Below are 19,968 nucleotides of genomic sequence, written 5' to 3' on the forward strand. Positions count from 1 at the left end.
TATACCTCTGGGAGCGCTGCAGGGAAACTGAACAGAGGATTTTTCACCAAATTTTTATTGCTGAACTGGACACAATGTAATAGTGGCTACAGAGCGGAATAAAACTTTTTGCATCTCCATTGCAGAGATATTAGCAATTAAAGTACTGTATCTGGCACCTAATGAGCTAACTTGTGCTAGGTCCAAGTGGGTGTTATCAGATGCTTCTCTGGGGGAGTTCACTTATTACCTTGTACAATGTTGCCCAATCCTAAGTAGGCAGCACTGTAAAAAGAAGAACAAGCTCCCACCATAGCTTAGAGACAGTTTCACAGTGTGTGAGGTGTAAACACACTTATGTCTGCTGTGCTCAAGCATCTTGTAATCTCTCTGCAGTGAGATCAGGGCTGTCATTCCATCTCACATAGGAGCAGTCTACTCTGGGATACTCCTGAATGAGACGCAATGACGCCCTGCTATGATCCCACTGCAGATCATTACCGACTCATATCCTCCAGACAGGCAATTTAGGTAGGTGCAGTACAGCAGAGCAGACAGTACTATGAGAGGAGGAGAGATTATAGAGATTGTAATGTGACACAGCGAAACTCAGCTGTGCTGCCCCAACTACCATAGGTACCTATCTGAAAGGTGTGAGTGATCTTTTCTCTACTCCCAGCACTTTTTAATCATGTAGGAGGTTAGACAGAAGATGAGAGCCGTTTCATACACTGAGAAACCTGCTATTGTAGGGTTGGTTCTTCTTTCCCTTGAGTGTTATTGCCTGGTTATGATTGGTCGGCATCATACACGAAGAAAAAGTACATGCCCCCAATGAAAACTATCTGATAACTTATTAGGTGCCAAATGCTGTCATTGCTAATATCCTCGAAACGGAGAGGCGAAATTTAAAAAAAAAAAGAAAAAAAAGAAAAACATCTTATTCTGTTCTGTAGCCAAAATGTGTCGAGTTCAACATAAAAAATTTGGTGAAAGGTCCTGCTTAAAAGGAGTTGTCCAATCCTGCAGTGAAGTACTGTGAAAACAAATCATACATGCTCACCCTTTCTTACAACGCCGAGTCCCCCGTTATACTGCTTACATCAGCTGCAGACGTCACAGCCCATATACCTCATGTGAAGTCTGCAATCAATCACTGACCTGCGTGATCTCTGTTTTTTTTTTTTTTTTTTTTAATTTTGGATTTTGTTTTTACAGGGTTCAATGTGTGGTAAGAAACGATCTGGCAACATAATTCTCCAGGTCAATTTGACGGTTATATCAAACTTTGACAAAAATTCAGAAATTAAAGAAAAAAAAATTGGCTTGTGTCCTAATGTTCTGAGTTAACTTTTTTTTTCTTTTTCCACTGGAGCCGTCTTCTTGGTGAGCCGACACTTTTATTGGCACCATTGGAGCTTTACAGGTGTACTTAGAAGGCAACAATGTAGGCATCAGCAGGTATCAGTCCGCCATTGGCGTCCCCAATCGTGTCGGGGAGGTGGGGCACTTGAAATGGGAAGTCACAATGATCATGAGCCTTAAATGCCACCACTAGCGATAGATAGTGGCATTTAAGGGGTTAACAGCAGCGATCAATGCCATTTTGAATCCATGCTCTATACCATAGCTGAGCCCACTCCACACACCCACATCTGGCGTACACGTATGTATCAGAAGGGGTTACAGACTGGTTCCTCCACAGATTACGGCTGATCGCTGGGAGACTGAGCATTGGGAGATCTTGTGTTGGGCATACTCTTGGGGCCCATCCTAATGAAAGACAATAACTTATTGGATTTCCTGCCCATATGAAAATGAACAGATCCGAATGTGTGATAGAAATTAGGACCTGTGCCCACACGGGAACACGGAGCGGTCATAGATGAAGGGCAGGAAAAGTCAGAGAGATACCTACACAAGAGCTCATATTATTGAATACAGCAGCGGGGCGTTAATGTACCTTCTAGTAGTTGTCCTTTAAAATTAACATAAACGTTAGATCTATTCTGCATTTCTCAGTAATGGCAGCATCTTACCACATGAGTAGCTTTCATTGTGTTGCCATCAAATCTACACAAAGTTGTACTGTCCTCCAGAGCCATGTCGCACTCTTCCAGCTCCTGAGCGTTACATGGAGGCTTCTCTCGTTCCGGGTCTGGATTCTGACAAAGAAACGCATAAAATGACCAAGATGTAAATTTATAATATTTTGTGTCCATTACCACAGCACTAACTCACACAGTGATCTCAGCAATTTACAAACTGGGAAATGCAGTTTAATTCCAGGACCACCAAAATCAACCAGTTGTCCATAGAACGCCAAGCAATTGGCGGCAAATGTGACCTCCAAAGGCCACCACCCATACACAACATCATTGTCCCACTCATCGGTGTCCCAAAATACCTCTCAAACTTCATCTGCAAATATTGGAATTTTTCAGCTGATTATGAGGTCAGTGAAAAAAATAATTGCTTTGTGTCACAACTGTTTGAGACGCGTACATTTTTAATTAGCTTTTTAACTGCTTGTGAGGAGCAGGCCTTGTTCTAAAGACTAAATGCACGTAGAATGGAATCCACGGCTCTATGGGATACAGACTTTTTCCAGCACGGAGCACCGGTTACGTCAAACTTGTTGTGTTTTATTAGAGATTTGCTTGCTCATCAGTTTAAGTGGACTAATTTCACCTTGAAAGTGTTCAGCCTCTGGAATCAATGTTTCCATTCAGTGACAGTAAGCAGAGGAAGACTGCTGGATCTAATGTATACATGGCCAGACAGGAGATCGGTAAAGGTAAATGTAGAAGCAATCACTTTAATACTCTCCTCAGTGTCTCAGGGGCCTCAATTAAGTCATTGTTCTCCCAATCACTAGTCCCATTGTGTGGATGGGGGTAGTAGTCCCAGTGGAGCGGTCACCACCGGGGATCTTGCACGCAGTCCCAGGTGATGGACTCCACATCAGGAAAATACCCCCACCAATGCACAGTTAACGAAGGTGGAGGGTGTGAACACTTCTGCCCATCTAGGGGACTGATCCCAGGAGAGGGAGAACAGTAAGTCACGTTTAGTGATGCAGTTAATGCAGTGATGCCGAGGGGCGAAGATCTGTTGCGAGGTCCTGGTGCCCATGTATGGATGGCCTATGGAAATTGGAGATAGGTTGCCGACTGGAGCTTGATACATGTTCTATGGTTATGATGTCTATTGTCTGGATGTGAGGAATTATCTTAACACTGTTGTTGCCAGCTGGAGCAGGAGACATGTGCTACGGTCGTGGTATAGAGCCTGGACTGTGACTACACACTATACTGGTGGGAGATACAATAAGCTGTGGGCCAACCAAAAGTTGGGAGACAGTGGGTATCGCCTGGTACTTGGACAGTGGAACTCTCGGTCCCAGGATGGGATCTTGTGGACTGGGGACATTGCATTGTGAACATCTACCTGGAATCCTGTAAAACCATGGATGTAAGGAATAAAAAATAGGTGCATTGTTAACCTGCCTAAGTGATTACTACAACCCACATCCTCAGATCGTCACACTGCTGTTACATGCAGATGCTTGCAGTGAACAACATCTGTGATGTTCTGGGGTTATGGTGCGGGCTGAGCTCCTGAGCCGGCTATATTGATCCACACTATACGTACAGTAGTTGTTTGAGAAAGACTTGTGCTAGGCCGAAACGCATTTTTGACTGCTGTACACATTGATAAAGAATATGGAATAAACTTCACGAATTACACCTACAAGTGAGTGCCGTTCTTTTGTACTGATCTGAGTGTGGGACGTCATCCCTAGACATGAGCCCCACTAAATTCAACGAGTGCCGACTGGAATTTATCTTGGATTACATAATGGTATGTCATGTAGAGGGAAAAAGCGGTTGTCTGGTCTTAGGCTTCAAGTCTGCAGTTACTCTATGTGACTACAGACTTGTGAATCCACACAGCGAGCTCAGTGTGCAATGTGAGGATTTTCCAGTGCTGGCTCTGGAGGCGGGCGGTCATGTGATGACAAGTATGTGATATGCATACTGCCGGCCACATTCCAACTAGACATGTCCGACCTCGCTCAATACATTTGCATTGATTAAGGCCATGCACGACTGGTCGACACGTAACTGCATGTATGCAAATCACGCGTGATGTGAGGATTCACAAGTCTGACTCGTAGCAAGTCAGACTTGTAACCTAAGGCCTGACAATCCCTTTAAAGAGACAGGCTTAGTATGGTCTCTTATAAGCAATGCTCCATAGGGAAAAGTATGCAGATTAGCTCCCTCGCAGACTGAAAGAATGGATCTTGCAAGTCAATGTCTCACCCTCTTCCCCTTTAACCAGCCTTGCAACATGACCAAAGAAAAATTGCAAGCCAGAAACTCAACTACAGACTGTTGCTTCAGGGCCAAAGCAGGAATGAGCTTTCTTGTCCCCTCCCATATTGATCATAGAGATATACTGTATGTATATATGACCAAGCAGAGTGCTTTTTGTGCGCTTTGCCCCATCACTGGGAGGACGATAAAGGAAGACTGAGCAGGACCTCATAATAAGTCAATAGGGTCTGTTGTGTGAGTGATTCATCAGTGCTGTGCTTTTTTTTTTAGAAATGGAAAAAGTCAATTCGATGATCATGGCAGAGCTCTCTGGCAGATATAAGACCTCGTTTTGCTTACCAAGTCCTCCGATGTGAGATGCATCAGTTGTTCGGCGATCGCTGCACATTGTGCCGGATCTGCAATAAATTCTCCTTGTTTATTGCCGACTATGACTTCTGCCCAGGTACAGCCTTCGTCTCTCTTCACCAACGTGACCTCCACACTGCCCGAAGAGAAGATAGTATGTACTGAGGACTTGCCGAAAACCAAGAAACAATACAAATATGAATATTACACAGCCCCGTCTGCAAAGCGTCAAGAGCAATCTTCAAACCTAAAAGGTGGCGATTTATTAAGTAACTTGCACCAGTTCTCTGGCAGAAATAAGAAGTCGCAATTTTTGGCACATTCTTACATATTGCAAAAAATATTATATATATATATAATCATATTTATTGGCAACACATTGACCTGTGTAAAAGCTGCCGATAATGAAGATATTCTCTGCACACAGAACAATCATATTAAAAGCAATTCACTAAAAAGGATGTCAAGTCCAAAAAAATAAATAAATAATCACAGAAAAAAGCAGCATGTAGCGCACCATGACAGCTTACATCCTACTGGTCACTTCAATACTATTAGGTCAGACGGGCGGCCTCGTACTATGTAAGTGCACCCCACAGAAACAGGCACCCCAATTCCCCTCACCAACGTTCGAGACCCCTTGACTGCATCCTGCAATACATTACTAGTGTGAACAGGTATTAGAAGTATGGCCGGTTTGTTGTGATGTAAATAAACGTACATTCAATTAAATCAGTGCATATACAATTAAATAAACCGGTCATTAAGCGACCGCCAATCAGTTTACATATAGGTGAACAGCGGTCACTTAAAGGGGTTGTCCACTACTTGGACAACCCCTTCTGAATCCCTGTGTTTCCCCCAATAAAATAACAAACACTTACACTTGCCTCCGGTGCCGTTTCCGGGGATGTCGGCACTGGCTCTCCCGAGACACTGTTGTGTGATGCGATCACTGCGGCCACAGCATTGGCTTCACTCTCCCCTATAAAAATGGACACAATTGATATGCAGAGGGAGCGAGAGGGACGCAGCAGTAGCCCTCGCTTCCTCCTGATGTCTTGAATTATCTGAAAGAGGGGAGGGTGAAGCCAGCGCGGATTGGCTGCAGGGATAGTGTGACAATGTCCCGTAAGCCCCGGGAGAGCCAGTGCTGACACCACTGGAACGGTGTCGGCACCGGAGGGGAATATAAGTGTTGTTACTTTACTGGGAGGAAACAAAGGGATTCAGAAGGGATTGTCTGAGTAGAGGACAACCCCTTTAATGGCAAATATAGATGCACCTTAAAGGGGTTGTCTACTACTCGGACAATCCTTTCTCAATTACAATACTCCTCCATGTAAAATAATAACAGCCTCTACTCACCAGGGGTGCTGGCGCCGTTCCAGCACCAAGGCTTGCGTGACATGGTTATGTCATGTGAGCCATGGAGTCAAACAGCATCTGCTAATGGGCTGCTTAAAGGGGTATTCCAATCTCCAAGATCCTATCCCAATATGTACTAGGTGTGATATTAATAATATTAGCAAATACCTCCAATTAGAGATTTAGTATAGCTCTTCAGATTCGCTATGTCGCTTACCCCATGTGCAAGCATTGCAGTAGCTTAGGTATCCATGGTTATGACCACTCATATAGTGACAGTTGGTCGTAACTATGGATACCTAAGCTACTGCAATGCCCTGCACATGGGGTAAGTGACATAGCTTATCAAGAGAACTATACTACATTTCTAATTGGAGGTATTTGCTAATATTATTAAATATTACACCTAGTACATATTGGGATGGGACCTCTGAGATGGGAATAGCCCTTTACCGTCCTTTGGACAAAACTGAAATCGGAAGTAAGTGAAGGGAGTAGCAGCAGTTCTAACTTCATCCACTTGTCAGCTTTGTCCGGAGGAAGCAAGAGTGTGGCGACCACTGATCGTCTCGTGAGTCCTGTAGCCATTGCCGGAAAGTGCTGTTTTTTTTTTTTACATAGGGGAGTGTAGTGATCGAGAAAGGGTTGTGTGAGCAGTGGACAACGCCGGTCTTGGTAACTTCTCCCTAAAATGTGGCATAATTTTGCTTGAAAAACAATACAGGAATACATCAAAATGAGAAACTTTTTTTTTTTTTTACACCGGTATTCAAGCCTGCAGTTGATTTTAATTGAAAAGGATGAGATACACTGTGCAGCATCATAAATGCCGAAAACGGCAAAATGGGAGAGATTTATCGAAAATCAAAAACATCACATCAATCCCTCCACAGGGCGCATTGTTTAGGTCTGAACGGGCCAATGTAGATCTGCAGCTGATTGAAGAGCGCCGTCTTCCTCTTCATTGTCTGCCGACTTCAAACTGCAGGAGATGGAAGACGTGAAGCTCGGGATCAATAGATAAAAACATTGCATCTGAACCTCGGCGGGTTAATAGGGGAGAATTGGATTTTATCAAAGTGAACTAAAAAATGACAGGCTCTCAGATGTCATTACAATGAGAAGAAAGGGAGCGGCACTGCTGTGCTGCCTTTATATAGATCCACAAGTGGCCGCCAAAGGAAACGAAGACTTTGCCGAAGAAGGAAGGACTTTACCGGTCTTTAAGGGAAGAGTGGACGGAGACCTTAAGGCTTTGATTGCATGTAATGGAATGAACTGAAAGCCCTTTAAATTAATGTATAAAAATAAAAAAAATAAGTGCCACCGACCTCGGGCACTTGAGCGTTCAACACCGGATGAAGGCTTGCTTTACAGCAAGAAGAAAAAAAGGCGAGCCTGTGATCTGAAATGGAGGACGTGGAGGAGCAGGATCAAAAGGCTGACGGGATGAGTAACAGGTTTTAATCAGAAAGAGAAAAGGTCAGTAACCAAATTCCCAATTAAAGTACAATCTGCCGCTTCTCTAAGCCGATCAGGAGCCGGGGACGGCCATTTACCAGATGTAACAAAACGTTTCATCTCGGGAGCGACGGAGGATTCCTCACTGGAAGGAATCATTAAGCGGCTCTTTCCCTGTCGTTTTCGGATGCGTTCCCCTTCATGCTGCATTATACATGCAACAGCAAACTGAACCATGGAAAAACATTTTCTCCCAATGATTTCACGCCTTCGGAGTCTGCTGTGAACCGAGCGGTGGAGCCATAGGCCAAAGGAGTTTTTATTTTCATTATTCACTACTTATATGGGAAAAGGGGATTTAGTTCAATGGTTTCTGAAATTGTGGCACATAATGGGTTATTTATTTTTTTTTTTATTATGAAAAGTCCAAACTTCGATTTACCAGATGCATTTAAATTTCAATGTGTCTAGAACCGGATGTCTAGACCCCTAACAAAGGAAAAAGGTGCGACAATCTCAAAGCCATGTGAGGGTGAAGACTTAGAGGATAATCTTCACTGTTCCAGGCCTTGATAATCTAGCTCTCTTTCATAGATAGGGGATGTGATGTCCATGTACAGTGGCGAAATAAGTATTTGATACACTGCCGATTTTGCACGTTTTCCCACCTACAAAGAATGGAGAGGTCTGTCATTTTTATCGCAGGTCACTTCAACTGCGAGAGACATAATCTAAAAATAAAATCCAGAAAATCACATTGTATGATTTTTACATAATTTGCATTTTATTGCATGAAATAAGTATTTGATACAATAGAAAAACAGAACTTAATATTTGGTACAGAAACTTTTGTTTGCAATTACAGAGGTCAGACATTTCCTGTAGTTCTTGAGCAAGTTTGCACACACTGCAGCAGGGATTTTGGCCCCCTCCTCCATACAGATCTTCTCCAGATCTTTCAGGTTTTGGGGCAATCACTGGGCAACATTGAGTTTCAGCTCCCTCCAAAGATTTTCTATTGGATTCAGGTCTGGAGAATGACTAGGCCAATTCAGGACCTTGAAATGCGTCTTACGGAGCCACTCTTTATTTGCCCTGGCTGTGTTTTTCAGGTCACTGGAAGACCCAACCACGACCCATCTTCAATGCTCTTACTGAGGGAAGGAGGTTGTTGGCCAAAATTTTGCGGTACATGACCCCATCCATCTTCCCTTCAATACGGTGCAGTCGTCCTGTCCCCTTTGAAGAAAAGCATCTCCAAAGTATGAGGTTTCCCCCACCATGCTTCACGGTTGGGAAGGTGTACTTGGGGTTGTACTCATCCTTTTTCTTCCTCCAAACACAGCAAGTGGCGTGCATACCAAAAAGTTCTATTTTGGTCTCATCTGACTACATGACCTTCTCCCATGCCTCCTCTGGATCATCCAGATGGTCACTGGCAAACTTCAAACAGGCCTGGACATGTGCCGACGTGAGCAGAGGGACCTTGCAGGCCCTGCAGGATTTTTATCCATGACGGCGTAGTGTGTTACTAACGGTAATGTTTGAGACTGTGGTCCCAGCTCTCTTCAGGTCATTGACTAGGATCTCCTGTGCAGTTCTGGGCTGATTCCTGATCTCTCTCAGTATCATCCTTACCGCACAAGGTGAGATCTTGCATGGAGCCCCAAACAAAGGAAGATTGACAGTCATCTTGTGTTTCTTCCATTTTCTAATAATTGTACCAACAGTTGTTGCCTACTCGCCAAGCTGCTTGCTTATTGTCCTGTAGCCCATCCCAGCATTGTACAGGTCTACAATTTTGTCCCTGGTGTCCTTGCACAGCTTTTTGGTCTTGGCCATGGTGGAGAGGTTGGAGTGTGATTGATTGTGTGGACAGGTGTATTTTATACAGGTAATGAGTTCAAGCAGGTGCAATTAATACAGGTAATGAGTGCAGAGCAGGAGGGCTTCTTAAAGAAAAACTAACAGGTCTGTGAGAAAGAGAATTCTTGCTGGTTGGTAGGTGATCAAATACTTAGTTCATGCAATAAAATGTAATTTAATTTAAAAATCATACAATGTGATTTTCTGGTGTTTATATTTAGACTGTCCATCACAGGTGAAGTGCACCTATGCTAAAAAAAAAAACAGACCTCTCCATTCTTTGTAGGTGGGAAAACATGTAAAATAGACAGTGTATCAAATATTTATTTTCCCCACAGTATATTCCATGTTCTGCTGTCTTTATTAGCTATAAATCGGCACAGCTTCTATCCTGCACCTTATCTATAGCATGTTACATAGTAACATAGCAACAGTTTTTAAGGTTGAAGGAAGACTAAGTCCATCTAGTTCAACCCATAGCCTAACATGTTGATCCAGAGGAAGGCAAAAAAAACCCATGTGGCAAACACTAAGCTCCACATTGGGGAAAAAAATTCCTTCCTGACTCCATACGACAATCAGACTAGTTCCCTGGATCAACGCCCTATCAAGGAATCTAGTATATAACCTGTAATATTATACTTTTCAAGAAAGGCATCCAGGCCCTTCTTAAATTTTAGTAGTGAATCACTCATTACACCATCATGCGGCAGAGAGTCCCATAGTCTCACTGCTCTTACAGTAAAGAATCCCCGTCGGTGATTATGATTAAACCTATTACCTTTGCTTGAACTACATGTTTCTGTCCCCCAATGTATTTCAGGGTAGTTGAAGTCCCCCATAATAATGACTTCTCCTTGAGTCGCTGCTTCATCTATTTGCTTTATGAGGATATTCTCCGCTGCTTCCATTATTTTTGGAGACTTATAACAAACCCCTATCAGTAATTTATTCTTTTTTTCCCTCTCCCATTATCTCCACCCACAGGGACTCTACATTTTCATTAGATTCACATATATTCTCATTCAAGATGGTATTTAAGGATGATTTTACATATAAACACACATCCCCCCTCGCTTGTTTGTACGGTCATTTCTGAACAGACTATGGCCCTGTAAATTAACTGCCCAGTCATGGCTCTCGTCCAGCCACGTCTCAGATATCCCCACCATGTCATAATTATTTTCCAACAAAATTAATTCTAATTCCTCCATTTTGTTGGTGAGGCTTCTGGCATTAGTGTTCTATATATATATATATATATATATATATATATATTATATTAGTGTTTGCAACAATAACGTTGTGGCAAAATGTGAGCTCTGCACATCCCAAGGAGGAACATCAATTAGGTCAGCACATAATATACTGCAGCCCTCCCCGAGAAGAAGAAGAGGAACACCAATCAAGGTTCCACTCCATATACCGAACCTCGTTAGTTCAGAGACCAATGGTGCTGTTCTACCTGAATGTCATAGTTTACGAATGAGAAGAAGAACCAAAACAACAGAAGAAGAGAGAAGGATGTAAGAAGGATGACGATGAGCGCACTGTGAGTACTGCCGATATAAGGCATAAGAGTGACCTTCATGTAACCTTTTTATATTAAAGAGGTTGTCCACTACTCGGATAACCCCTTCTCAATCTGTATATTTGCCCCCCCCAGTAAAATAACACTACTTATACTCCCCTCCGATGCGGACACCATATTGAAAAGCAAAGAACACCAACCTGCAAATAAACTGTCCCCTGTGTAGTACACATTCTTTTATGGTGAGACTGTATAGAGTGAGACCAGCGGCCACTCTGCACCCTCACCTACTGTATCCTCATCCATCCCTTATAGCCTGTTTGTGCGCCCTCACGGGCAGCGGCCTCTCTCCTCCTGTACCAGTCGGTGATCCCTGTAAAGCGCCATGGAATAAATGGCGCTATAATAATAATAATAATAAACAACAATAATCTTTCTCCTCCTCCCTGCTGCCATCTCTAACACTGAGAGAAGTGTGGAGAGCTGACAGTCAGGAGCAGAAGTTGAAGTATTTTTTATAATTTCTGCAGAGCACTCAGCAAGATTAAGGACTTAAAGATGCTCAGAAGAAGCAAAATGGGGCCAATTTTTTAATTGAGTATTTAGAAAACTACTTAACTTTGCAATTAAGAAGCAAATGAACAATTCTATGAGAGATATATACAGAGTGGTCCAAAAGTAGGTGGCCAGAAAATAACAACATTTATTTTGATTTATATATAAAATTATATTTACTAGCACAAGCATAACATTGACAATTCAATTTTATATATTATATATATTGAACCCTATATATACAGTGGCATGTAAAAGTTTGGGCACCCCTGGTCAAAGTTAGTGTCATTGTGAACAGTTAAGCAAGTTGAAGATGAAATGATCTCTAAAAGGCCTAAAGTTACAGATGACACATTTCCTTTGTATTTTAGGCAAAATATATATATTTTTTAATCTTTTACATTTTAAAAATGACGAAAAAGGAAAATGGACCAATGCAAAAGTTTGGGCATCCTGCATGGTTGGTACCTAGTAGCATGCCCTTTTGAAAGTATCACAGCTTGTAAGAGCTTTTTGTAGCAAGACAAGAGTCTTTCAATTCTTGTTTGAGGGATTTTCATCCATTCTTCCAGTTCTGTGAGATTCCTTGGTCATCTTGCATGCTCTGCTATTTTGAGGTCTAGCCACAGATTTTCATTGATGTTCAGAAGAGGGGACTGTGAGGGCCATTGTAAAACCTTCAGCTTGCACCTTTTGAGGTAGCCTATTGTGGATTTTGATGTTTGTTTAGGATCATTAACCATTTGTAGAAGCCATCCTCTTTTCATGTTCAGCTTTTTTACAGATGGTGTTATGTTTGCATCAAGAATTTGTTGAAATTTCATTGAATCCATTGTTCCCTCTACCCATGAAATGTCCCCTGTACCATCGGCTGCAACACAACCCCAAAGCATGACTGATCCACCCCCATGATTAATAGTTGGCGAGATGTTATTTTCCTGAAATTTGGTGGCCTTTTTTCTCCACACATACCTTTGATCATTGTGGCCAAAGACTTCTATTTTAACCTTTTCGGTCGACAGAACTTGTTTCCAAAATGTATCAGGCTTGTTTAGATGTTCTTTTGCATACTTCTGATGCTGAATTTTATGGTGAGGCTGCAGGAGAGGTTTTCTTCTGATAACTCTTCCATGAAGGTCATATTTGTGCAGGTGTCTCTGAACAGTAGAACAATGAACCACAAAGCTAGAGTCTGCTAAATCTTTCTGTAGGTCTTTTGAGGTTAAGCGGGTGTTCTGATTTGCCTCTCTAGCAATCGTACGAACAGCTCTCACTGAAATTTTGCTTGGTCTTCCAGACCTTATCTTGACCTTCACTGTTCCTGTTAACTGCCATTTCTTAATTACATTTCAAACTGAGGAAAGGGCAACTTGAAAACACTTTGCTATCTTCTTTTAGCCTTCTCCTGCTTTATGGGCCTCCACCATTTTCATTTTCAGAGTGCTAGGCAGCTGCTTAGAATAACCCATGGCTGCTGTTTTTTTGGCATAAAGTTAGAGGAGGCTTGGTTTTTATAAAGCTGGGAAATGTTCATCACCTGGCATTTCCTAACGATGGTAGTGAACAAGCCATAACCCTAACAGGCTAATTAAGGTCAAAAACCTTGGTCAAAATTATCAAAGCACCCAAATCTCCAAGGGTGCCCAACCTTTGCATAGGCCCATTTCCCTTATTGTAATTTTTTAAAATGAAAAAAAAAAAAGACAATATATATATTTATTTGCCTAAAATACAACTGAAATTTGTCATCTATAACAATATGCCTTTTAGAGATCATTTCATCTTCAACTTGCTTAACTGTTCACAATAACAGTGATTTTGACAAGGGGTGCCCATAGCTATTGAACCCTTTCTACACCCGGGTGGCGAGCATTTTTATTGGTATATGGTCTCCCATGCTGGTATGTGCTGCCCCCCTCCTAGTATTTGTGCTGCCCCCATCCTGTCCTGGTATGCATGGCACCCCGCACCCCTCACCCCCAATCCCGGTATGCATGGCACCCCTCATCCCCAATCCTGGTATGCGTGGTATCCCTCATCCCGGTAGGCATGGCACCCATCAGCCCCAATCCCGGTATGCATGGCACCCCTCATCCCCAATCCCTGTATGCATGGCACCCCCTCATCCCAAATCCTGGTATGCATGGCTCCGTCATCCCCAACCCTGGTATGCATGGCACTCTTCATCCCTATCCTTGTATGCATGGACCCCTCATCCACAATCCTGGTATGTATGGTACCCCTCATCCCTATTCTAGTATGTAAAGTACCCCTCAGCCTGGAATGCATGGCACCCAATCCCTCATCCTGGTATGCATGGCACCCCATCCCTCATCCTGGTATGCATGGTACCCCGCATTCCTATCCTGGTATGTATGGTACCCCTCATCCCTATCCTGGTATGCATGGGCTCCTCATCTCCAATCCTGGTATACATTGTACCCCTCATCCCCAATCCTGGTATACATGGTACCCCTCATCCCCAATCCTGGTATACATGGTACCCCTCATCCTGGAATGCCTGGCACCCAATCCCTCATCCTGGTATGCATGGCACCCCATCCCTCATCCTGGTATGCATGGTACCCCATCCCTCATCCTGGTATGCATGGTACCCCGCATTCCTATCCTGGTATGTATGGTACCACTCATCTGGTATGCATGGCACCCCTCACCCCCCCCCCCCCCCAATAATGGTATGCATGGTCCCCTCTCCCCACAATCCTGGTATGCATGGTCCCCTCACCCCCCAATCCTGGTATGCATGGTCCCCTCACCCCCCAAATCCTGGTTTGCATGGTCCACTCACCCCACAATCCTGGTATGTGTGGCCCCGTCATCCCTTTCACGCTGTACACACATGCAAAAAAATTAACAGTTATACTCACCTTTCTTTCTCTGTGCTCCAGCGTTTCTGTGTCCTGTGTCTTCAGTAAAATGGTGCCGGATAGAGCAATGCGCATGCGCCGATCCGACGCCTCACTCCTGCCCCGGTCTCCGGCGAAGAGAGAGGCGCCGCGGCAACACTCCTCCCGGTCAGGTAAATATATAAGTATGGCGCCGGAGATCGCGGTATGCGTTCAGTGTCTACGCATACCGTGATCTCTGGCGCCATACACTCCTCTTACCTGTAACGGCTAGATGCGGTCTTCTGTCTGGAGCCAGACTGCGCGTCACGCATGCGCAGTCTATAAAGGCTTCAGACAGAGACACGCTTAGCCGATTATATTATAGATATTTATATACCAAGATGTAAATAGCCTAATAGTGAGGGGAATAAAATGTTGCCATACACCTGTCACACAAGGTGTGGGAAAGACTAAGTGCAACACGAAGGAAAGAGGGGGAGGAAGCCCAAACACTAGGGAAAGGGGGAGTGAAGACCCCTGGCCAGTTCTAATATCGCCCTGCCTACCCTACCGTCCCTATATAGGTTCCACACCTATCGCCGAGCAGGACCCTAAACCCTGGATGTCCCTAGAGCCTGGCCCTAGATGGGGAGAGGGAGGGGTGAGCACTGGTCAGGCCTTATTACAAACTAAAGACAACAAGATAGACAAAGGGCATTAACTTAGCTTGAGCAGACACCAGAGGAGTAATGCCAACAGTCCTCCAAGGGCACCAAGAGAAGACGCTAGCTGACTGCAAGTGCTCCAAGCCTGTATCACTGGCCTGGAGAAAACAGAGTTTTTAACTCCTATGCAAGGGTGTGTCAATCAGCAGCAGGAGGGAGGTAGCCGCTGGGTCTTAAAGGAAGAATGTGGCTGCAATGACCTTCTACAGCCAGATCCAGAGCAACTGTCTATTACACCTGACACACCCGTGACAACACCTTTAAGGCAGCATCATACCTTCCATGAAAAAGAAGTTAAGTTTTTCCATTCTCTGAATTATTGAATCGCTGTGATAAATAATATGCAAGTTATTTTTTATTATAAGCGTAATTTCCAAGAATTTATAAAGTGCCATTAATTTAATTTTGAGCAAAGTTAATGACAACGTCACCTTAAATTACATTAACAGCAGAGAATAATAAAGCTAATTAGTAGAAATTGTTTTCATTACATCTATTTTCATAACTTAATGTTTCCCTGGGGAACAAAATTAAAAAATAACAAGTGAAAAGCAGCTATACACCAGACTAAGCATACAGCTCCCTGCAGCCGGTAGGTACTGCCTGGTGTTATAATACATAGACCTGCTTATAAGCCAGTATGAAAGTATTAGACGAAGATTTTAGCCAAATTGCTAAATAATAGCACACTCAGAGGCATGATAAGGCCTAGCACCTAATATGCGAGTCATTCTGAAGAGGTGATATGCCATTCAGGATGCCAGGTGGCGTGGTACTGGCAGGCGTTCTGTGGGTAGTCTGCATTCTGCTTTTTGGCTTCCAATGGGTGGAATCTCATCTTCTATGTGATGTATATCCAGCAGTCTCATGTCTCCCACGTGATGTATACCCAGCAGTCTCATGTCTCCCACGTGATGTATATCCAGCAGTCTCATGTCTCCCACGTGATGTATATCCAGCAGTCTCATGTCTCCCACGTGATGTATATCCAGCAGTCTCATGTCTCCCACGTGATGTATATCCAGCAGTCTCATGTCTCCCACGTGATGTATATCCAGCAGTCTCATGTTTCCCATGTTATGTATATACAGCAGTCTCATGCTTTCTATGTGATGTATATACAGCAATCTCAGGGTCTCATATGTTATGTACACAGCAATTTCAGAGTCTCACATGTGATGTATATACAGCACTCAGTGTACTGTATGTGATGTATATACAGCAGTCTCATGTGTCATGTCATGTATACAGCAGTCTCATGCTTTCTATGTGATGTATATAAAGCAGCTTCAGTGTATCCTATGTGATGTATACAGTAGTTTCAGTGTCTCCTACATGATGTACAGTACAGACCAAAAGTTTGGACACACCTTCTCATTTAAAGATTTTTCTGTATTTTCATGACTTTGAAAATTATACATTCACACTGAAGGCATCAAAACTATGAATTAACACATGTGGAATTATATACTTAACAAAAAAGTGTGAAACAACTGAAAATATGTCTTATATTCTAGGTTCTTCAAAGTAGCCACCTTTTGCTTAGATGACTGCTTTGCACACTCTTGGCATTCAGGGCAGCATGAATCAGAGCCTGGATGCGCAAATGTAGCCAGGTATTTTTTACTCTGAAATTCCGCAGCATTTTAGAGGAAACAGTTTGAAAAGTCGGCCAGGCTCTATAGGGAGATACCCGACTAGTTTGATGATATCCCCCAGCTGGTTTCTGCCCACCTTGCTCCTGTTGGATGACAAGTCTCTCCCAATAGTCCCCGGCAGACTTTTCAATCTATATTGTCTCTGAAATGCCCCTGAACTTCAGTGCAAAACATACCTGACTGTGATCGCACAGCCAGACTCATTCATACTGTCCATGATTCGGGCAGCATGAATCTAGTGAAAGATGGTCTTTAAACAACATTTTGCAATCGTGTTTCATTAAAAAAATTTGTACCATTTGACTTCTACAGCCTTTGTGTGGCCTTTCTTTACTGCTGGTTGCAGAATGAGTTAACTGAGAATCATTAAGTGAGCCCAGTCTGATGGGAGTGTGTATAACTCTTTATCTTCGTTCTTCTGACCTCTTCTCAAGGGATGTACAGTATGACCACATGAAAGTTGAACTAAACTTAGATCAAAGCATATTCATGCGTGTGAATGGCTTAGCCACAGTACAGACCGAAGTCCCATTGAGAATCTGAGGCAACATCTGAAAATTACTCTTGATCAAATCTCCCATCAGACTGTGCTGGCTGACAGATTCTCAGGTAGCTCATTTTGCAGCTGTCAATAGACCGTGCCTGAGGCTACAGAAATCAAATTGTGCAAAATTTTCAATGGAACACAATTGCAAAAATGATTTACAATGCATTTTAGGTATATAAAAAGATTGCATGGTGATACAGGTGATTCCTACAGAGTAGAAACCATCTAACAGTAAAAATATTACGGCAAATATGCAAAAATTTGCTCTGATGAGTCAAATAAGTATAATGTGTAGCCCCGGACTATTTAGACTATGTATAAATCATTTGTTTCTCCTTGAAATAAACTGTCCTACGTGCTGCGCTGGGATGAAGCTCTCGGGGAATCATTATCCACACTTTCTATTACTACATCTTTGCTGGATTCTGGATATAAAATCTCCTTTTGAGATGGTATTTGACATCCCAGAGGCGCAGATTGTTCCAGGTTCCACGTTCCACCTTTGTCTTAGGGGTTGTAGAAGGGAGGGACCGCTATTACATGTCTGGTGGGCCTGCCCTACGGTACGCCGCTTTAGAATTCACTTTTATCACCCGATACAAAAAGTAACCCAAATGCCCCTACCCTGATCTCCTTACAAGGTGTTACTGAACAGACCTGAAATCCCAAAACACACCCAAAAACTAATATCATACACTCAGGAGGAGATGCAGAGATCCACAGCTCAGGTGGGAGAATCTGTCCACAGGACAACTATTAGTCGTATACTGCACAAATATGGCGTTTATGGGAAAGGGGCAAGAAGAAAGACATTTATTAAAGCAAGCCATAAGAAGTCCAACTAGCAATTTGCAAAAAGCCTTGTAGTGGACACAGCGAGCATGTGGAAGAAGGGGCTCTGATCAGAGCAGACCAAAGTAGAATTTTTTGGGCTAAATGCAAAACGCTATGTGTGGTGGAGAACGAACGCTGCACATCAACCTGAAAACGTCATCCCAACCGTCAAACATAGTGGTGACAACATCATGCTGTGGGGATGCTTTTCTTCAGCTGGGGCAGGGCAGCTGGTCAGAGTTCATGAGAAGATAGAAGGAGCTAAATACAGGGCAATGCTGGAGGTTTACCTTCCAGCAGGACAACATCCATACACATACTGTCATAACTACAATGGATGGTTTAGATCAAAGCATTTTCATGTGTGTGAATGGGCTAGTCACAGTCCAGACCTATATCTCATTGAGTATCTGTGGCAAGAATTGAAAATTGCTGTTCACAGACACCTCCATCCAATCTGCAAACTAGCTCTAAAGATATTATTATATATATATATATATATATAATTTATTATAAAAATTTAAACCTGTACAACAGCAAAATTGTATCTAAAATTCACCATTTTTATCTTCTTTCCCCTTTACGTGCCCTGCATAGATTTATTTTTTGTGTGTTCATTTGACTGAACATCGCAGATACCCGATGCCGCCCGGCTGTGATAATTGCCGCTTCCTGCAGCTTTGGTTTTTATCGAGGTTGCCCCCTTCCACTACCTGCGCCTTTGGTATGAAGACAATTTGCAGGAAGTAATGGAGGTTCACGCGGAGGTAGTAGGATGAGCCGGAGCAGCTTTCTATGATTGATGGCTACGTCTCCTTGCAGAGGTGTACGAGAGACGTCTTAGATCTTTTGATAGAACTTTCTATGAGTTGAAGACGTCAGATTTTGACAGCATGATGTTTCTGGAGTGTAAAGGCAGAGATCTTACAGAACATTACATTTCTACCACAAGTCACCGGGAGCGATGTCTCCCATTATCCTCCTATGATCGCAGAACGAGATAACATTCAGGGGTCTCAAACCTGTGTGACCACTTCTATGGAACATGGAAAAGTGACTACTGTATATTGGCTGCTCCAAGCTTCGCAGAAACAGAAAGATAGCAAAGCTTAAAGGGAATCTGTCAGCAGATTAGACCCTGCAAAACTGCTGACAGCAACAAGTAGAAGAACTGGAAAGCTGTTTTAATATATTGTTGTACATATTTTTAGTATAATGATCAAAAAAAAGTTTGTATTCTCTTTATACTGTGATTGCAAGTGCCCTGAAGGCGGTTCCCGTATATCCGGTGTCCCAAAGGCAGTCCCTGTTGTGCAGTGCATTACAGGCTGTTCCTTCATATGTCTTGACCTTAAGTAAGTCTCCGCTTGTGTATGGTCCCAAAGGCGCTCCCCACGTTCTAAAGTGCCCCAAAGGGCAGTCTCAACTTACTAGAGAGCTCCAAAAGGCAGTCACCACTTACTAGAGAGCTCCAAAAGGCAGTCACCACTTACTAGAGTGCTCCTAAAGGCAGTCACCACTTACTAGAGTGCTCCTAAAGGCAGTCACCACTTACTAGAGTGCTCCAAAAGGCAGTCACCACTTACTAGAGTGCTCCAAAAAGCAGTCACCACTTACCAGAGTGGCCCAAAAGGCAGTCACCACTTACCAGAGTGGCCCAAAAGGCAGTCACCACTTACCAAAGTGGCCTAAAAGGCAGTCCCCACTTACTAGGGAGCCCCAAAAGGAGGTCTCCACTTACTAGAGTCCCTTCACTGGCTCCCCATTGCCCAGAGTATCCAGATCAAAACAATAACACTGACCATCCATAACCTTTCTCCTCCATACATCTCTGAACTAATCACCGGATACATTCCCTTATGTAATCTCCGGTCCTCCCAAGACCTCCTTTTCTCCTCCACACT

General features: G+C 43.3%; 1 protein-coding gene across 2 annotated transcripts in view; it reads right to left on the bottom strand.

Moving 5' to 3' along the window:
• Positions 1-19,968, bottom strand: part of NUDCD1 (NudC domain containing 1) — a 178,180-nt gene that overhangs the window by 74,840 nt on the left and 83,372 nt on the right. For both annotated transcript variants that reach the window (XM_073679775.1, XM_073679774.1), the window contains exons 7-8: positions 4,662-4,806; positions 2,019-2,144 (exon numbers count right to left, since the gene is read on the bottom strand). In XM_073679775.1, coding sequence (XP_073535876.1) covers positions 2,019-2,144; positions 4,662-4,806 — 271 coding nt within the window. The remainder of the gene's footprint in view (positions 1-2,018; positions 2,145-4,661; positions 4,807-19,968) is intronic.

Source organism: Phyllobates terribilis, unplaced genomic scaffold (genome assembly GCF_046119375.1).
Source record: "Phyllobates terribilis strain yellow unplaced genomic scaffold, ASM4611937v1 Scaffold_4__5_contigs__length_816908805, whole genome shotgun sequence".
NCBI classification, from domain to species: Eukaryota; Metazoa; Chordata; class Amphibia; order Anura; family Dendrobatidae; genus Phyllobates; species Phyllobates terribilis.